Genomic DNA, 17,142 nt, shown 5'->3' with positions numbered 1-17,142 from the left:
TCATTAATTTCATAGTAGATCCATCCCTGAGTATTACTGACACATTTCAGTATCCTATAGGTTAAAACAGGAAATCACACACAGTTTAAGCACACTCATTGATACCAATCAATCTACAAATGCAAGGAGACTACATAAAAAACCCCATGCAGACCTGGCTTGTGAGGCATGGCTGACAGCCCTGTGCTACCATTTTGCCTGTTAAAACACTTGTGCTAAACTTAATTTAACTTTATCCTGTGTGGTGAATGGCCGGCCGTTTATCCCGGCCAATACCCCCAAGCCGCCAGGTGGAGCCCTCCTTGCAGTATGGAGGTCCCCAGAAGACCATCATAGACATTGTAGTTTTTATACGCAGCCCTGCTGGATGCCATGGGGGCCACTAGGAGACGCTGCAGGGAGGAATAACAGGTATTTTCCCTACGCCCTTGAAGCACACGTGGACAAGGGGAAATGACAGGCTTCCGGGGTAAAGAAAAGGACTTGTACCTGACCCGGAAGGGATTGAGAGTCACATGGACTGGGGATTAGAACATTTCTGGGTCAGGATATATAAAAGGACTATGGGAGCTCCCAGACGGCGAGCTGAGTGTATTTATAATTAGTATAAATATATTCAATTACACACCTCAATAATTAATTACATGTGGCCTTTTCATTATTATTATAATAGTCCATATTGTTCTGATTTCACTAGTGAGATTAAAAAGACAAAATGCTGTGAGGATCTTCCAGTAAAACAGAAGCCCTTATAAATATTGACAGGTACAGTACTTGTACTAAATTAGTATGGATGCTGTGTGCCAGTTAAAGCCCATTTGGAGTCCTATGCAAGGAAGCTGGGTGGGGGGGTGAGGTTTGTATGTCCCCTTCAGTGTCCAGGGTTCAAGACCTTTAGAAGCCTTAAGTATTTAAAAACATTTAGTGCCCCCACATACAAGTGTATATTTAATTCAAAACATAAAAAATAATAAACAGTAAAAAAAAAACTTTATTTTTGAAATGAAACAAAACTTACAGCAAGATGGAAGATAATGTTTATTTTGTATACTTCCACTTTATTTATATTTGAAAAGTTTTCTCTTAATTTTTCTAATTGCAAAGTCTAAAAACTAATCTTACATAACACATTTGCTTCTGTACTTAGAGATAAGGCATCCAGCCTGCCTCTATTATTACTATTTTATTATTGTATACATATGTAATTTTAACATGGGAGTCCCTTTTTGTGGAACCTGGTTCAGCTGTACCATTTGCAGTTATTTTTGCACTATATAGTCCATGGTAAATCTGGCAATGGAAGATTTCTGTGGTGCCCCAAATGATGTCCGAAGCACATATAGCCATATGAAAAGGTTTGAGAACCCCTCTTAATTCTTTGGATCTTTGTTTATCATTGCCTGAGCTTTCAAAGTAGCAACTTCCTTTTAATATGACATGCCTTATGGAAACAGTAGTATTTCAACAGTGACATTAAGTTTATTGGAAGAAAATATGCAATATGCATCTTAACAAAATTAGACAGGTGCATCAATTTGGGCACCCCAACAGAGATATTACATCAATACTTAGTTGACCCTCCTTTTGCAAATATAACAGCCTCTAGATGCCTCCTATAGCTTTTGATGAGTGTCTGGATTCTGGTTGAAGGTATTTTTGACCATTCTTTCATATAAAATCTCTCCAGTTAAATTCAGTTAAAATTTGATGGCTGCCGATCATGGACAGCCTGCTTCAAATCATCCCAGTCAGGGGACTGTGATGGCCATTCCAGAACATTGTATTTCTTCCTCTGCATAAATGCCTTTGTAGATTTCAAACTGTGTTTTGGGTCATTGTCTTGTTAGAATATCCAACCCCTGCGTAACTTCACCTTTGTGACTGATGCTTGAACATTATCCTGAAGAATTGTTAATATTGGGTTTAACTCATCTGACCCTCAACTTTAGCAAGGGCCCCAGTCCCTAAACTAGCCACATAGCCCCACAGCATGATGGAGCCTCCACCAAATTTGACAGTAGGTAGCAGGTGTTTTTCTTGGAATGCGGCATTGTTCTTCCGCCATTCAAATCTCTTTGTTATGACCAAATAACTCAATTTTTCTCTCATCGGTCCAAAGCACATCATTCCAAAATTAATCTGGCTTGTCTAAATGAGCATTTGCATAAAACAAGCGACTGTTTGTGGCGTGAGTGCAGAAAGGGCTTCTTTCACCCTGCAATACAGGTGTTCTTTGTGCAAATTGTGCTGAATGGTAGAACGATGTACAGATACACCATCTGCAGCCACATGGTCTTGCAGGTCTTTGAAGGTGATCTGTGGGTTGTCTGTAACCATTCTCACAATCCTGCCCATATGCCGCTCCTGTATTTTTCTTGGCCTGCTAGACCTGGATTAACAGCAACTGCGCCTTTGGCTTTCCATTTCCTGATTACATTCCTTACAGTTGAAACTGACAGGTAAACCTCTAAGATAGTTTTTTGAAGCCTTCCCCTAAACCATGATACTAAACAATCTTTGTTTTCAGATCTTTTGAGAGTTGCTTTTGAGGATCCCATGCTGTTACTCTTCAGAGGAGAGTCAAAAGGAAACACAACTTGCAATTGACCACCTTAAATACCTTTTCTCATGACTGGACACACCTGTCTATGAAGTTCAAGGCTTAATGAGCTAATTCAACTAATTTGGTGTTGCAGTTAATCAGTATTGAGCAGTTACATGCATTCAAATAAGCAAAATTACAAGGGTGCCCAAATTTTTGCACCGCCAGTTTTTCACATTTGATTTAATTTCATACAACTAAATACTGCTTCACTAAAAATCTTTGTTTGGAAAACACCCCAGTACTCAGATGTTCCTAGGAAATGAAAGACATACCACTGTTATCTTTTTTGTTGAAAGTAAATTATTATACAGGCTGAGAGGGGTTCCCAAACTTTTTCATATGACTGTACTTATTTTGCTTAATGTTTATTTCAGCCCTCAATAAGAGAGACATTCTGAGCTGCCTCACAAAACCAAGTATGTTCTTGTATATAATTTTTACATGCTGCCAAGTGCGTATTAAATTTCCACAGAATACATAGTTGATTTAAGTGTTTAAATTATGGTATTTGGGAGTTTAGCGCTTTTGTCATCAAAGTGGGCAATTGAAATTTAACTTTTTTAATAATGCAATTAACATGTATTTATGATTAAAGGGCACAATTTCAGAACAACAAATTTTTCTCTGTTGAAGTGATGTTACCAGCCCTGCACACCACTTCAAGAGAGGCCCATCAATCGACAAGGTAATTAAAAGGGCAATCTCAGTTATAGGACACACTCTGGTCCCTCCGGAGGCAGTAGCGAAGGCAGGGACTAAAACAAAACTAAGTGTCATTATGAACAATACTGTTCAGCTGAAGTATGTCAAGAAATGCTACTAATGCTCCTTTATACCAACAGCAATACGCCTGCATAATGCTTCACGGTGACTGTGCTAGCCGAGTAGGAACTTTTTCTTTTTAATTTTTTTTTGCTTTATCGTCATTCTGGTGCGTGTTTAGAACAATGCGAGTGTGCATATTTATATAAAGAGTTTCTGTAAAAAGCCAAATTTCCTCATGGGGACATGTAAAGTTCCATCTATCTATTCTCTGGCATTTGTCTGCCATAGAATGCCACGCAGTTTCGTTTACAATTCTTACTACAGGACGCATTATATTTTTTGTTATTATAAAGTACAGTTCTACATCTGGTTCAGTTGCTGAAAATACCTTCCTGCCTCACATACTCTTCTATATTACAATAATCAAATTATACACTTTTCACAGCTACCCCTCAATACACCGTGCATACCATCAGCTTCATATTTGTAGCTGATGTACGTTTTGAGTACTGGTAGATGTTCCCAAATATCGTTTCGCGGGGCTGTTTAAATATTCACGAGATCATTTTATCTTTGTTAACGAGAAACACTTTGAGTTTAAGGATCCGATTGTGTGACTAACGAGTATATAACGAGGTTTATTCAAACGTGACTTATGCAGCTAAACCCCAGTCTCACAAACGTGCTCTGTGGGTTGACCTCGGGAGTCCAGCCAACGTTTTTGCTAAACAGTTCATCATCATACCTTCCACATTCGTGCCTATTGCTATAAACAGGCATTTCACATGTCCAATTACTATGCTCTATTCGCTGCGCACTGTTTAATTTTTAACCCCGCCTTAGTTTATGGGCGTTGCTTTCGTGCCTATTCATCCTATCAAACGCGCAAGAATTTACTCAGGGGTGTGGTTAAGCGTTTGCTTGACTGACGCGTGTAGTGCCGCCAGAACTGAGGCACTGGCAGATCTCGAAATGGCGGAGTGTAGCAGCATGGAGGTAAGAGCGTATGCTTTTCGAATATGCTTTAACAGTCGAAAAGCACTTGTATTATAATTTTATTCGTCATTAGTTTGATATAAGTTTGTTTTCAAAATATGGCTTTGTGGTATAAAATGCTGATCTATTCTTTGTACTCAGCCTATGAAATGTGGTTTAAGTCATTCATTCAAGCGTGGTTGTGTCCGTATCAGCTTTGTTTCAAACCAAGCCATTTTAATCCTTTAGGCCTCAAAGTGGGGTGGGGGGTTTATTTTCTGTGGGCCGTCAAAAGACAAAATATTTTTTGCATCGTATAAAGGCTGATAACAAGGTTTTACCCATTAATTTATTTTGAAATTCCAGTTTGCTAGTAATGCTGGAGATTTCTTTGTCAAGTGTTGTAAGTGCGCCACGCAGCTGTGAGCACGTTGCTGGCGCCGCCAAATGTAAGAGTGACTCGAGGCTTGTCGCCGCATGCAGCTACTTTTCATTAAGTGTTTTACTTCTTAATCTGAGTACAATGTATAGCTAATGTATTTTTTTTGCCCATTTTTTTTTTTTTTCCTTTCTTTGGACATTCGTGTTAAAGGCCCAAACCTGGACTCGTGAGTCATGTGGCCTCTACCGGAATGCATTGCCGCCGACTCTCGGTTCTTTTAATACTGTTACTCTTAATATTTAGGGATCACCTTTCCGTGAAGCAGATGGCTTAAAAGTTTATATGCATAGTTCTACACAATCTTACAGACTTTAAGTTTCTTTAATGGATGACCACAAAAAGTACAATTGTTTGATTTATTTAAAATACAATTATTTGCACGTTATCTAAATGTAAACTATAATGAAGATATTAGCACTTTTGTTTATTGTGGTAGTTTACATCTACCATTAGTAGTAGTTTACATGGCTCCATTTTACATTTGCGCCCACTTAGCTGTTTTTTTCCCTTTACAGGTGTCCAGTGGACAGGCGGAGGCATCTGAGAAGCCAGCAGCAGAGGATATGACCTCAAAAGATTATTATTTTGATTCCTATGCCCATTTTGGTATTCATGAGGTATGTTGATATTCTTTCTAAATTTTTTGTGTGCCTTTAAATGCTAAGTGCATGTCACAGTTGTCTCCTACCGGGCAATCCATTAATTCCATTTCTCATGAATTCCATAGGAAATGTTAAAGGACGAAGTGCGCACTCTCACATACCGAAATTCCATGTTTCACAACAAACATCTTTTTAAAGATAAGGTGGTTTTGGATGTGGGCAGTGGTACCGGGATTTTGTGTATGTTTGCTGCTAAAGCTGGTGCTAAAAAGGTTATTGGGGTAAGTTATTTCATTTAAAGGTAAGCATAGAGATTAAACTTTTACCTTTTTATATATAAAAAAGTGTCACTTCTGTGAAATGCTATGTTCTTGTAGTCCAATTCTATACTTAAACCGTGTTAAGTTTAATAAAGGTGTTTGTCTATATTTGCTGTTGATAAATGTAGCAATGAAATGTTTTGGCCTGACATAACACAAGTATGTACTTTTAGGGTGTTCAGGAACTATAGTTAAACATGCTTAGTGCTTAACTAACTACTCACTGTGAAGTTAGGGTTGTATGTTTTGGTTTTCGCTTGGTTAGTTATGCCCTAGTTTCTCTTATGTAGTTGGCACATTTTTTTGCTAGCTTTGTGTTTTTAATTTTTTTTTTTTTTTTTATATATATATAGATAGAGTGCTCCAGCATTTCAGATTATGCAGTAAAAATTGTCAAGGCCAATAAACTTGACCATGGTGAGTTCTGTGCTCAAATGTTTTTAGTAAACCTAACATACAGTACTAATGTTTTATATTTTATTTTGTAATGTGACTTTTAGTTTAATGGTTAAAGGGTTATTTCTTCACAGTCATGGTATTTTCCACATGCAGTTGTGATTTGAAGGGTTGTTGTAGCTTGCAATGGGGCTAATGGATACAATGGTCCAAACCTGAAAAGAAGTCTTAACTATTGAATGTCTAATTTTTTTCAAGTCAAAAATGGAGACTATGCCCAGTCTTATTGTGTGGAATCTTTCAGGGCAAGGGTTGTGTGTTCACCTTGAAAGGTCAAATGCTATTAATTGACAATGAATGATGTCTAGATGTGAATTACTATCTCTGGTTTGTCGACAACTCAACAAAAATGGGACCTTTTTTTTTTTTTTAGTTAAACGATCATGTTTTTTCATTATACAGAAACTTATTTCAGCAGCTGCTTCCATTACGCAGCAATGTGCACTCATGCCTCAGTCTTGTCACCCAGGGTCCAGTGGTTACACAGTACAGTCTCAGTTGGCATTTTTCTACCAAACACACACATTGTACTGGCAATCTGTAATGTGGTGGGTGGCTGATAGAACCTCCAAGATGGATAATGAAAAGTAAGCACCGTTTAGGAAGAAATAATATATTGGCACAAATTTTATTACAGGACCCATCACAACATAATGGGGTTAATAGTATTGTAGAAGCAAAAGGGATTATAAGCAGAGTATAACTTGGCACTGTGAGTTGGGGTTGTCAAAATTCCACCCATGATGGTGGCTGTAAGCAGACAAGAAAATAGAAAATGTATTCTTACCTCTAAAAAAAAATCTAGTTTTATCACAAGGAAATGCATAACGCATAATGGCCATTTTGTAGTATTCCAGTCAGGGTTTTTACGGCCAATACTAATCGGATTGTGTTCCTTAATTGGCCAAAAGGATGTGGGTGAGTGGTTGTATACTAAGTTCCTGCATAATCATACATGTAGAAGTCTTATGTTCTATAAAAGTGTTTAACTTTGTTATTTTTACAATTAAACTATACACCACTGGTGCTACCTGTTGTGGGTTTTTTTTTTTACAATGAATTTGTTCTAATTGTTTAGTGACCTTAAAATATCCTAAATGTGCAGTATTTATCCATAATATATATTGCATAATTGTTGGATTGGTGTTAAAATTTCGAATTCGGCATCAATACCAGTTTTCAGAGCTCAGTAAGCATACCAAAACGGTTCCAAAGCAAGCAACTCTAAAAATCCCTCTTGTCTTCCAACCTCCCTGGCGCACTGCACAATTTTGTACCTCCCTGGGGCATCAGGCCTCACTACTAGCTGCTTCCCTTTTATTGCATTAAAGTCTTGATCATGTTCCAGTGTAGTGGGTCTTTAATGAACTCTCATAGCCTGTGGTTTCATTTTGTAAACTCTATAAAATAGATGGTTTTTCCACATCTACACCAACAACGTTTGGGAGTGGAGGAGTGTTTGGAAGGGATTGGGATGAAAGGCTTTTACTTCTGGTACTGGAAATTCTGGTATTGTACAGTTTTAAGATTAGAATTTTTCTGGTTTTCCAGTTCCATCATACAATGCAACCCAATATGACAAATGTTTATCATACTTGCAAACTGTCATTGTTTAATTTCTCTTGTACTTATTTGAAACAAAGCACATTTAAATAAAGTTTTCAACATTTGTATAACAATATAAATCTCACATTGATTCAATTAATTGATATTGGCAGTTAAACATGCTCTACAACTTTTATGCTATTAAAGTATACACTTGCTATATATAGGTTTTCTTGTGTACCAGCTAGGCATTCAAATTCTTGAGGATTATAATGGAGTACTTGTTTGTTACCCAAACATGTACTGTTTAATACTCATAGTACAAATCTATCAACTGTTCATAAGATGTCTATCAAGGTGATACAAAACTAATTTGGTTTACAAGTAAAATAAACCACTAATTAGTCTATTTTCCATTCAGCAATTTAAACTTTCTTTTTGTAATTGAAAATGTGAACTGCTGTACTAAACATGTGCTTGTTCATTGTTCACAAGACGAGCAGTTTTTGTTTTAAAGGACAAAATATTTTCTTTGCTAAAGTAGCTTTTTCTTGCTGGCTGTTTGAATTCCACAGGACGACATCTGATTTTCCTTTTCTCAGTTTATTTTCATTAATGCAAAGGCTAATATGGTCTTTGGTAAAGTCTGCCTTGTTGCTCTTTAAGGAAGTTGCACAGCAAAAAAAGCTAGCTGTTATGATCTTGCATAAAGGAGCACCTCGCATACATTACTGTAAAGCTTAGAGAAGCAGATGTTGAAAAAATAATTGGCCATTTTTTACCGATTTTAAGTCTTTTGAAGTGAAAATTGGCAGATTTTGATCCGCAGCCAGTCAATTTGGAGCATTACTGTTTTATGTTTAGATCCATGTATCGGTTACCCTTGGCTGTTTTAACGGCTTACAAAGGGCTATGTTGATAGATGGAGAGAGAGAGAGATATATATATATATTTTTTTTTTTCCGAAAAGTGCTGCTTACTTTAGAGCACAATTTTTAATTGGGCAGATGTAATGCATACTGTGATTGTGAAGAATTGACTTGACAAATATCAAACTTAAGTCATCAGCTTGTAACAATCACTATGATTTTCAATTTGTATTTGTTTAGAAGGGCATTTGGGTAAATTTTATGATTTGATGTTTCTGTATTTTACTGTTTAGCACTATATAACTTATCTGTGGTCAGCACCTTAAAATACTTATCACTATGTCCATAAACATACAGTATGTATACCTTGTAATTTTGTTCTATAGTTTGGTTTCCAATAGTTATATATTGTGTGCGTTTTGTAAGTATACAGGCATGGTAAAATGCAATATCTGTGAATTTCATAACTACTAGGAGAGGCTGTCCAGGTATAGGTTCTAACACCCCCATCCACCCCAAAAAATAACTATAGATAACTATTGATTTTTTTTTTTTAAACCAAAGTGCACCCCATTAACCCTGAAAAACATGGTTTGCCAGGATATAAAATGTGGGGCTTTTAAAATTAGTCAAATGTTGGTTCAAGTATTCATATTAAAATTTGCATATATTCATGTGGGTTTTATGTGCAGTTCTAAAGTGTCTTCATTTTTTCTCACGTGTCTAAGGCTCAAAAATACTTTTCTCAGGGAGGCTTGGAACTGCTTGAAGTTGACTGGATAGACCCGACATTAAAGCTTTTTTCTTGTGTGTTGCAGTTGTGACCATCATTAAAGGCAAAGTGGAAGAAGTGGAATTGCCTGTAGATGGAGTGGACATCATCATCTCAGAATGGATGGGTTATTGTTTGTTCTATGAATCCATGCTTAATACTGTCATTTATGCAAGGGACAAGTGGCTGGTAAGTGCAGTTTAGTCCTAGAGCCTTTAGAAATAACTGATTACATTATTTTAAAAAAAAAAAAAAAAATTATTTAAATTTTCAGAAACCTGATGGCTTGATCTTCCCGGACAGAGCAACTCTGTATGTTACAGCGATTGAAGATCGTCAATACAAGGACTATAAAATCCACTGTGAGTTTTTTAGGTTGTCTCTTACCATCCTGCCCTAAAACTGTATTTAAGCTCATCTAAATTTTCAGATGTGTAAATATATTATGCGTATGTATTATACCTTAAATTTGGTGGGTGGGCATGTAGCCATCACATTTTTCTTTTGTCTTGAACATGTGATGGTAGGTTAAATCTCTTTAAACAAAAGTATATTTTTAAAGGTGACATTCATTGCCCACTCCGGTAAGACTTATTCAATGGTACAAAAATTTACATTGTGGTTCAAGTGATGTGAACTGTATTACTTCTGAAGGAGCATCAGGTATATTGTGGGCCGGTTACTCTTGTCATTTTATTGCATGAATGTGCCTTTTACCACGATTTTAAATATTTTCTACTGAAACTTGGTTTTTAAAATCTATAGTAAAATAAACAGAACACTTTTGTCTTCTTCCCAGTGCTGTCAGTAGTGGATTTTTTTTTTTTTTTTTAATGTGCATTGAACTTCCACCATGGTCTGTGTTTAAATTATAATGTTAGGTATATATTTTGTAGACTAGTAGCTTAGGCTTTAAACAGTAACCTAAGAAGTCTGTACTTGTAAGCACACTGGAATGGCAATCGCCACTCGAGTTGTATATTGCTTCCAATGATTACTTTTTTTTTTTTTTTTAAATATAGCCTATAAACTGACTCTTTGTAGTTTTCAGCAATTTTATTATTGCTTATGGCAGATGTGTGGTGTTTTTTGGCCTGTAAATCTAAATTGTGTGAACATTTTAAAAGTACATCTTGATGCTACATTGCTGATCAGAGTTGGCACACAAGCATTTGAAATTTGATAAGTGAAGCATAAAATAAAGATTTAGTACATGCAAATAGAGGGGGAACTTGCTCTAGAACAGTGTGCATTGTTTTGTTCTCAAGTTGAAGCCCCTCTTCCCAGAATATTTACAGGGTTCTGTAACAAACTCTTAAGTGGTTAAAATATTCCCCACCTCACCTTCTGGGTGATACTATGACAACTTTACCAATTTGCATAGCTAAAAGGTTAATACACTGATAAACCAGATGAAACTATTTAAACTTATTTTTGTAAATTGGAATATCCCCACAGATGTTTAACTTAATTGACAAAGTTTGGATACAAGACAATGTAGTCCATTTGCATGGTCTCTGATTTAAAGCTGGTATGGTGAAGCACTAGTGGTCTGCTGTCATTATTCCAGCAGAATGCAGAAAAGTACTAAGTGTGCATTAAGTAACACGTGGACAAAGTGTACACCCTGGCCCTTGCCAGTGCAAGCATAAGGTATATTTAAACAAAAGGAACAACATATTTTTCATCTCGTTTCAGGGACATTATGCTTTAAACATATACTATCATTCCTATGTAGTGATGGTTTCAGTTTGCATTAACTGAAGAGAGATTACCTGACTGTGGGCAGCTGGCTAATCTTGGTCAAGGCACAGAAGCTACCAATTTAAGGCTATGTTCACACTAGGAATGTCATGATACTGGAATTTTTGTATTCGATACAAATGCCATTGACATTTCACAATACAGGAATCCCATTAAAGGCTTTTTATTAAAAGTACCTACCTCATTCAAGTAAATACTGTGCTTTTCGGTTCTTGCACTTGTGCACTGAACTTTTCCTGCATAAACGCAAGCATTGTGTTGATGTGGTGCTGTAGCCAACAGCCAATCTTACTGTGGCTTTTTTCCCTCATTTTAGTTTTGGGGATTCTATTCTTGTGATTGTGCTGTTTGGGTAAAATTAAATTGAAATGGCTCCTTGGATGGAAGGTCAAAGTACTTAAAAGTTTTGATGGGTAGGTAAATTGTACCAATATCTTTTCCCAGATGCTTGTCCCCTCGTTTGGTAATTTGCAGCTGGATATTGCCAGTGAAGTGTGAAGACTTCTATAGTTGAAATGGCAGCTTATGTTTCCATTTATGGCTTAAAGGTCTATCTAGTGTTGTGTACTAGATGGAGAAATAGACAATGTCTGGCAACAATATGCAGTTTTCCTGTTGACGGTTTCTTTAAAAGACTGCAGTTGGTACAGACTCCCATTTGTATACAGTGTAGTACAGTCAAGTACTGTTCCTTTTGATCTTTCAATGTTTTAATGCTTGTGCTCAATTGTAATTTTTTTTGCAGGGTGGGAGAATGTGTATGGTTTTGATATGTCCTGCATTAAGGATGTAGCCATTAAGGAGCCTTTGGTTGACGTTGTTGATCCAAAGCAGCTTGTTACTAGCTCCTGCCTCATTAAGGTAAGCTTTTGATTAATTAGCAGTATATCATAAAATGGAGAAAGCTGTAAGATGAGTGGGTTCACAATTCACATTGCAGTTGAGTGATTGCAAACCAAACATACATATAAATTTTAGATTTTTATCTCTTGTTTCTGAGATTTTCTGTTGGGCATAATGTTGGATCTTAATTTGAGAGTAATGGAGTAGGGCTTTGATATTTAGCTCGTCTTACAGCGCAGGTGCAGCAGACTGAAATATATTTTCAGAAGAAAAGGTTTATAATATTTACAAATTCAGAAATACAATACAATATTTGTAGTCTATCACAATATCCAAGTATTTTAAACTGGTAATGACTGCTTAACTTTAATCATTCTTCACCCCTATGGTCTGGCGGTAGTTTGGTCTTTATTGTATGACAGACTTCTGGCTGAGGGGAAAATGTTTGTACCTGGTATGATCTCTAGACAATTAGACAGCTTGCTTAATTTAGGGGGAAAAAAAGTAGTTCTCGGAAAAGGATTTTATAGTATGTATTAAGATTTGCTTTAAAATTAACCTGTAACAGCCAGGGTATTTTTAAGAATTGCATATGTATAGTCATAAATGGAAGCCTATCAGCATGCTTGTGAGACCATCTCGTGGGCATCCTGTTAACTCCTCAAGCTAGCAGGTGACAGCAGCCTCAGTAATAGTAACAGTGTTTCAGGTATATTCAGACAGCCCATCAGTGAGTTATTGTGGGAGAGAGTATGCTACTTTGGACTGGTTCGTGGGATGAGTGTGATTGTAGTGACAGTAGCTTTGCAAGTTATGAATACAAGCAGCAGTCAGTTGTATATCTAGCTGAAGGTTTATTTTGTCTTGCTACAGATTTCATGTCCGTTATGTAGACACAGGTTAGTGTGTTCCAAATGTGGTTTATAAGCGTATTGGCAATGGCTAGCTGGACCTTTTTGGCTTCTGCTCTTGCTGAAGTGATTTCCTATATTTGGCCGATTTGGGATATGGTAAATATTGTATCTTGGCTCAAGATGACAGCCACTGAAATTCTTTTCTGTTAACTGCAATAATTATGAGAATTTCATTCTTTTGTTTTTTAAATCTTGCTAGTGCATTTTCTGCACTTCAACTTTGTGAGAAGGGCTTGTTTTGTGTATGTGTGCTTTGTTTTACTTCCACAGTGTTGTGTGGTTTGGAAACTGACTGAAAGGGTCAAGTTTTCTGCGAAGTGTGCAGCATCTAGCAGGTTTCTTTTGCATTGAAGTCTGCTTTGATCCTTGATTTAAGTGTGTATGATGTAAGGCACAAATTCTCTCCTAGCATCTGGAAATGAACAAGTGTCAAAAGCTTCTCTGAAATTTTGCAGTGGTGCATGCGAATTTAATTTCCCAATGCAAATTGAATTCATTCGATCAGTTTAATGTATTAATGTTAATATCCCTTATCCCAAGAAAATGGTGACACTAGTCACTTGTTCACACATTCTAAGAACCCTATGAGGCAGTTGCATTTCAAATTGATTTTCCTGAAAAAGGTTAGATCCACAAAGGAACTTGAAAGGCTTGCAACCACCAATTGCAAAGGTTCCTAATCCATGCTTGAGTGTCTAGTTCCTTTATAGGTCGGTCTTTTAGTGTTTTATATTGTACGTAAGTTAGACTAATTTTAAGAGATGACAATCATGATTTGTATAATACAAAATAGCAGATTGGATATGAAGTTAAGTGAACTTGAGGCCACAACCTTCTGCCAAACATTTGTCATCACATGAGCCTCAAAAGATTTATTTTATTTTTATTTTTTTCACTTTTATGGACATGCAAACTGTAAATAAGGACATCATGACACCTTCACTCAACATTTGTTTGGGCATTTTGCTGGGTCAAGATTTAGAGTACTTTCAAGGAATTTCACAACCTGGCATAACGGAAAGCCTGTCAACTTTACTGGGTTGCCTGAGCTACTTTTGTTCATACATGCACTAGCTGTAAATTCAAGGCTTAGCCTGCATTGGTAAAATGAGTTGGTGAGTAATGCTCTTCCTTTGTGCAAATTTTCAAAAAAAGAAAAAACAGGTATAAGTAAACGGACGCTTAACATGTAGAATTCTTTGTCAGTATGCTAAGATTTCTAAAGTAGTTGCCTTAAACTAGTTCTCTTCTTCACAGGAGGTTGATATATACACAGTCAAGACAGAGGACCTTTCTTTTACATCTCCCTTCTGCTTGCAAGTAAAGAGAAATGATTACATTCATGCACTTGTAACATACTTCAATATTGAGTTCACAAGATGTCACAAGAGGACTGGATTCTCTACTAGTAAGTGTACTAATATTGTGGGTCTCTGTCTTGTTTCCTGGTATCCTTAATCCTCAAAGTATGGCTGCTTGCATTTACAAATCTGTGTGTGTGCTCCCTAGGCCCAGAATCTCCTTATACTCATTGGAAACAGACAGTCTTTTACTTGGATGACTATTTAACTGTAAAGACTGGAGAGGAAATCTTTGGAACCATCAGCATGAAACCCAATGCAAAAAATAATGTAAGCACTGAAGTTAATTACCTGGTTCTTTCAGTGGATGTCTGAATAGTGTTTTTTCAGCTAGCAGTACTGATATGTCTTTGTGTGTGTCTTTGCAGCGGGATCTGGACTTTGTTGTAGACATTGATTTCAAGGGTCAGCTCTGCGAGATGAGCAAGACTTCGGAATACCGGATGCGCTAGAGCAGATGTCTTGAAGACAAATCCCCACGTAGTACAAAATTACATAGTTCACTTTGTTCACAGTTTCTCCATAGAAATGACATCCTGAGCAATGGACATGTTTTTGTCATTGCACTGCCTGCCTAAGGTGCCATTCCCTTATGTTCCTGCCATTTTTGCTATTTCATCTTTCTGTGTGGGAAACTTGTACTTTAAATGTTGTGAAATAAGTGATTAACAAAGGACTGTAAGTTAAATATTTGGACAGTCTTCCCTGACTGACAAAGGACTCTTTTATTTGTGTTTGCTGCTTTTATATATAAAAAATGAAATGAAATAAAGCTAGTTTCTTTGGAAGAAGAGGTGACCCCCTCTCCTGGATTTCAGAATTGTGCTTGTTTGCATGCTTTGCCATAGTGGGTATGGGTTTTTTTTTTTTTATGGGTGGGTTTATGGGTTTTTTGTTTTTTTTTCCCTCCCCCTTTCTCCTCTTAACCATTCAGGCAGCAGTTTTGACCTTTATCAGCGTGAAATTTAAAATCTTAATGGAGGCACAATGGTATCCGTAATTGTTTGCTTTTATTTCTTTGCAGTCATGATGTATGTTTGTCAATTTTAAAGTGAAGCTTTTTATCAATTTTAAATATCTAACCTGCCTTTTTGCCCTTTATAAAGGAGTTGACGGAAGGGTATTAATTTCCCAACATGAAAACAAATTTTAAATCAATTGCTTTTCTGTTAAAAGTAGAACGTTTAGTTAAATCTTGCCGCCTTCGTTTCTGAGGTATGCTTGTGAAAACCAAAAAAGTAATTTTCACAGGTTCTTGGCACAGTTTTCTTTGTAAGGCTTATTCTGTTAATCACTTTTTATTTATAATTTTTTTTTTTTTTTTTGAGGGGAATGATACTTTGGTTCATAATTAAGACATCTTTATCCTTGTATGCCTGTAATGCATATTGAGTCATCACTTGATATTTTTAAAGGCTAATCATACAGTGTTTCACTACATCACTGAAGCACGAGTGTTAGCGTGGCAGCAGGCAAGTAGCCTTGTGAAATAACAAAGGAAGCTTCTGTATAGTTAAAGATGGAGTAATCGAAGCACTCCATACATCGCCAAACTCCCAGTAATTGTCTAATCAATGTTGATACCTAAGTGTGAATTGCAGTGTCTCAAACTGCTTGGAGGTGATAAGTGTATGCTTGGATGACACCATGCACTTGAGGCTGAAAAGTTGCTGTGGAATAAGACAAAACGGCAACACTCACAGCTTGCCTCCTTTTAAAATGTCTGAATATCAACACCCCCAGCCCCGAAAGAATTGACACGGATACATTGTTTTGGAAAACATTTGCAATCAATATGCAGATCAATACTTTATCCCTTTTTCTTTATAAATTGACATTTTCAGTTAAGTTAATTTTGTTTTTATGTTGGGATCATGGTATCCTCCAATTAAAAAAAAAAAACGGGCTATTTTGTGTATGGTTAAATAAAAAAAGCTTGACTTTAAATTCTGATTGTTCTAACTTCAGTTTGAAAACTACTGAACCAGTTTAAGCATGTGGCACATTTACCTGTTCAAAGCCAAGAGAGTGCAAATGAAAAAGGCTTGCATAAGAATGTGTAAAGTGTTGAGTATCTGGTGATTTTTGTTTTTAATATAAACGTGCCAGTACCTTTGCCCTTGTGTAAGATAAGTAGACGGGTAAGCATAGCATGCAAGGTGCATGTGTGTTAATTTCACAATGTATATAGAATCACATTTAGTGTTGCATGAAGTATAAACCTTGCTGGCCTTCCTCTATTTAGAGATCATGTGACATCTGGCTCTTACATGTGAAAGAGTTAACCTAAAACTGGTTTCTGTGGCACCACTTGGTGAAAGACATCAGCCTTTCTCTCTTTAAAATCAGAGTGGAAGGCTGGCCCTCTTGCACATTTTCTGAAAAGCTTAGTGTAAGAATGTGAAATGGCAGTTTGAAAAATTCTGTAGTGTTCTGTCTAGAGTTCCATAATGAGACAATCCTAATGCAGTACTTGTAGAAAAGTTACAAGTTGTGGTAAGAAACAACAACAAACACTGTACAAATATTATAAAATAGCTTCAAATGTTCATAAGTTTGAGATACAACTCACATGCTTTACAAGTCTATATGCAAGATATTTTGACGTAAAGCTAACAATTCAAGTTCTCTTATCTTTTCTAATTGAAAAGCTGGGGCACTTAAAACAAGCTTGCAGTCAAAACACGAATGGCATCCATTTTAATTAAAGGACTAAATAAAAGGGTCTGAATTCAATAAAGTAACACTTCTTGCCATTTTTGTTTAACTGCACACGAGAACTTCTCAGATTCCCTTTTCTCAGTTTGATTGCTTAACTTTAACATAAAGGCTAATATTCCAATCATGTCTGCTTTATTGTAAAACTAGATGCTGTAGATGCTGTTTTTGCAGAATGTTAGAATTTAGTG

The 17,142-nt window shown here is 36.5% G+C and overlaps 1 protein-coding gene across 1 annotated transcript; it reads left to right on the top strand.

Moving 5' to 3' along the window:
- The first annotated feature begins 4,054 nt into the window (after nucleotides 1-4,054).
- prmt1 (protein arginine methyltransferase 1) lies at nucleotides 4,055-15,053 on the top strand. Its single transcript, XM_039774472.1, has 10 exons — nucleotides 4,055-4,366; nucleotides 5,303-5,404; nucleotides 5,515-5,670; nucleotides 6,063-6,126; nucleotides 9,398-9,540; nucleotides 9,626-9,713; nucleotides 11,861-11,976; nucleotides 14,130-14,280; nucleotides 14,382-14,503; nucleotides 14,602-15,053. The coding sequence occupies exons 1-10, from the start codon at nucleotides 4,217-4,219 to the stop codon at nucleotides 14,683-14,685; spliced, it is 1,176 nt and encodes a 391-aa protein (XP_039630406.1). The 5' UTR covers nucleotides 4,055-4,216; the 3' UTR covers nucleotides 14,686-15,053.
- The last annotated feature ends 2,089 nt before the right edge of the window (nucleotides 15,054-17,142 follow it).

This window comes from Polypterus senegalus, chromosome 13 (assembly GCF_016835505.1).
Source record: "Polypterus senegalus isolate Bchr_013 chromosome 13, ASM1683550v1, whole genome shotgun sequence".
Taxonomy (NCBI): domain Eukaryota; kingdom Metazoa; phylum Chordata; class Cladistia; order Polypteriformes; family Polypteridae; genus Polypterus; species Polypterus senegalus.
Note: the sequence above shows the minus strand (reverse complement) of the source record. Positions and strands in the feature narration are given on the sequence as shown.

Coding starts and splice junctions, on each gene's coding strand:
- prmt1 (XM_039774472.1), top strand. CDS start 4,217: ATGGGCGTTGCTTTCGTGCCTATTCATCCTATCAAACGCGCAAGAATT. Junction 5,671..6,062: donor GTGCTAAAAAGGTTATTGGG/GTAAGTTATTTC, acceptor ATATATATATAG/ATAGAGTGCTCCAGCATTTC. Junction 11,977..14,129: donor CTAGCTCCTGCCTCATTAAG/GTAAGCTTTTGA, acceptor TCTTCTTCACAG/GAGGTTGATATATACACAGT.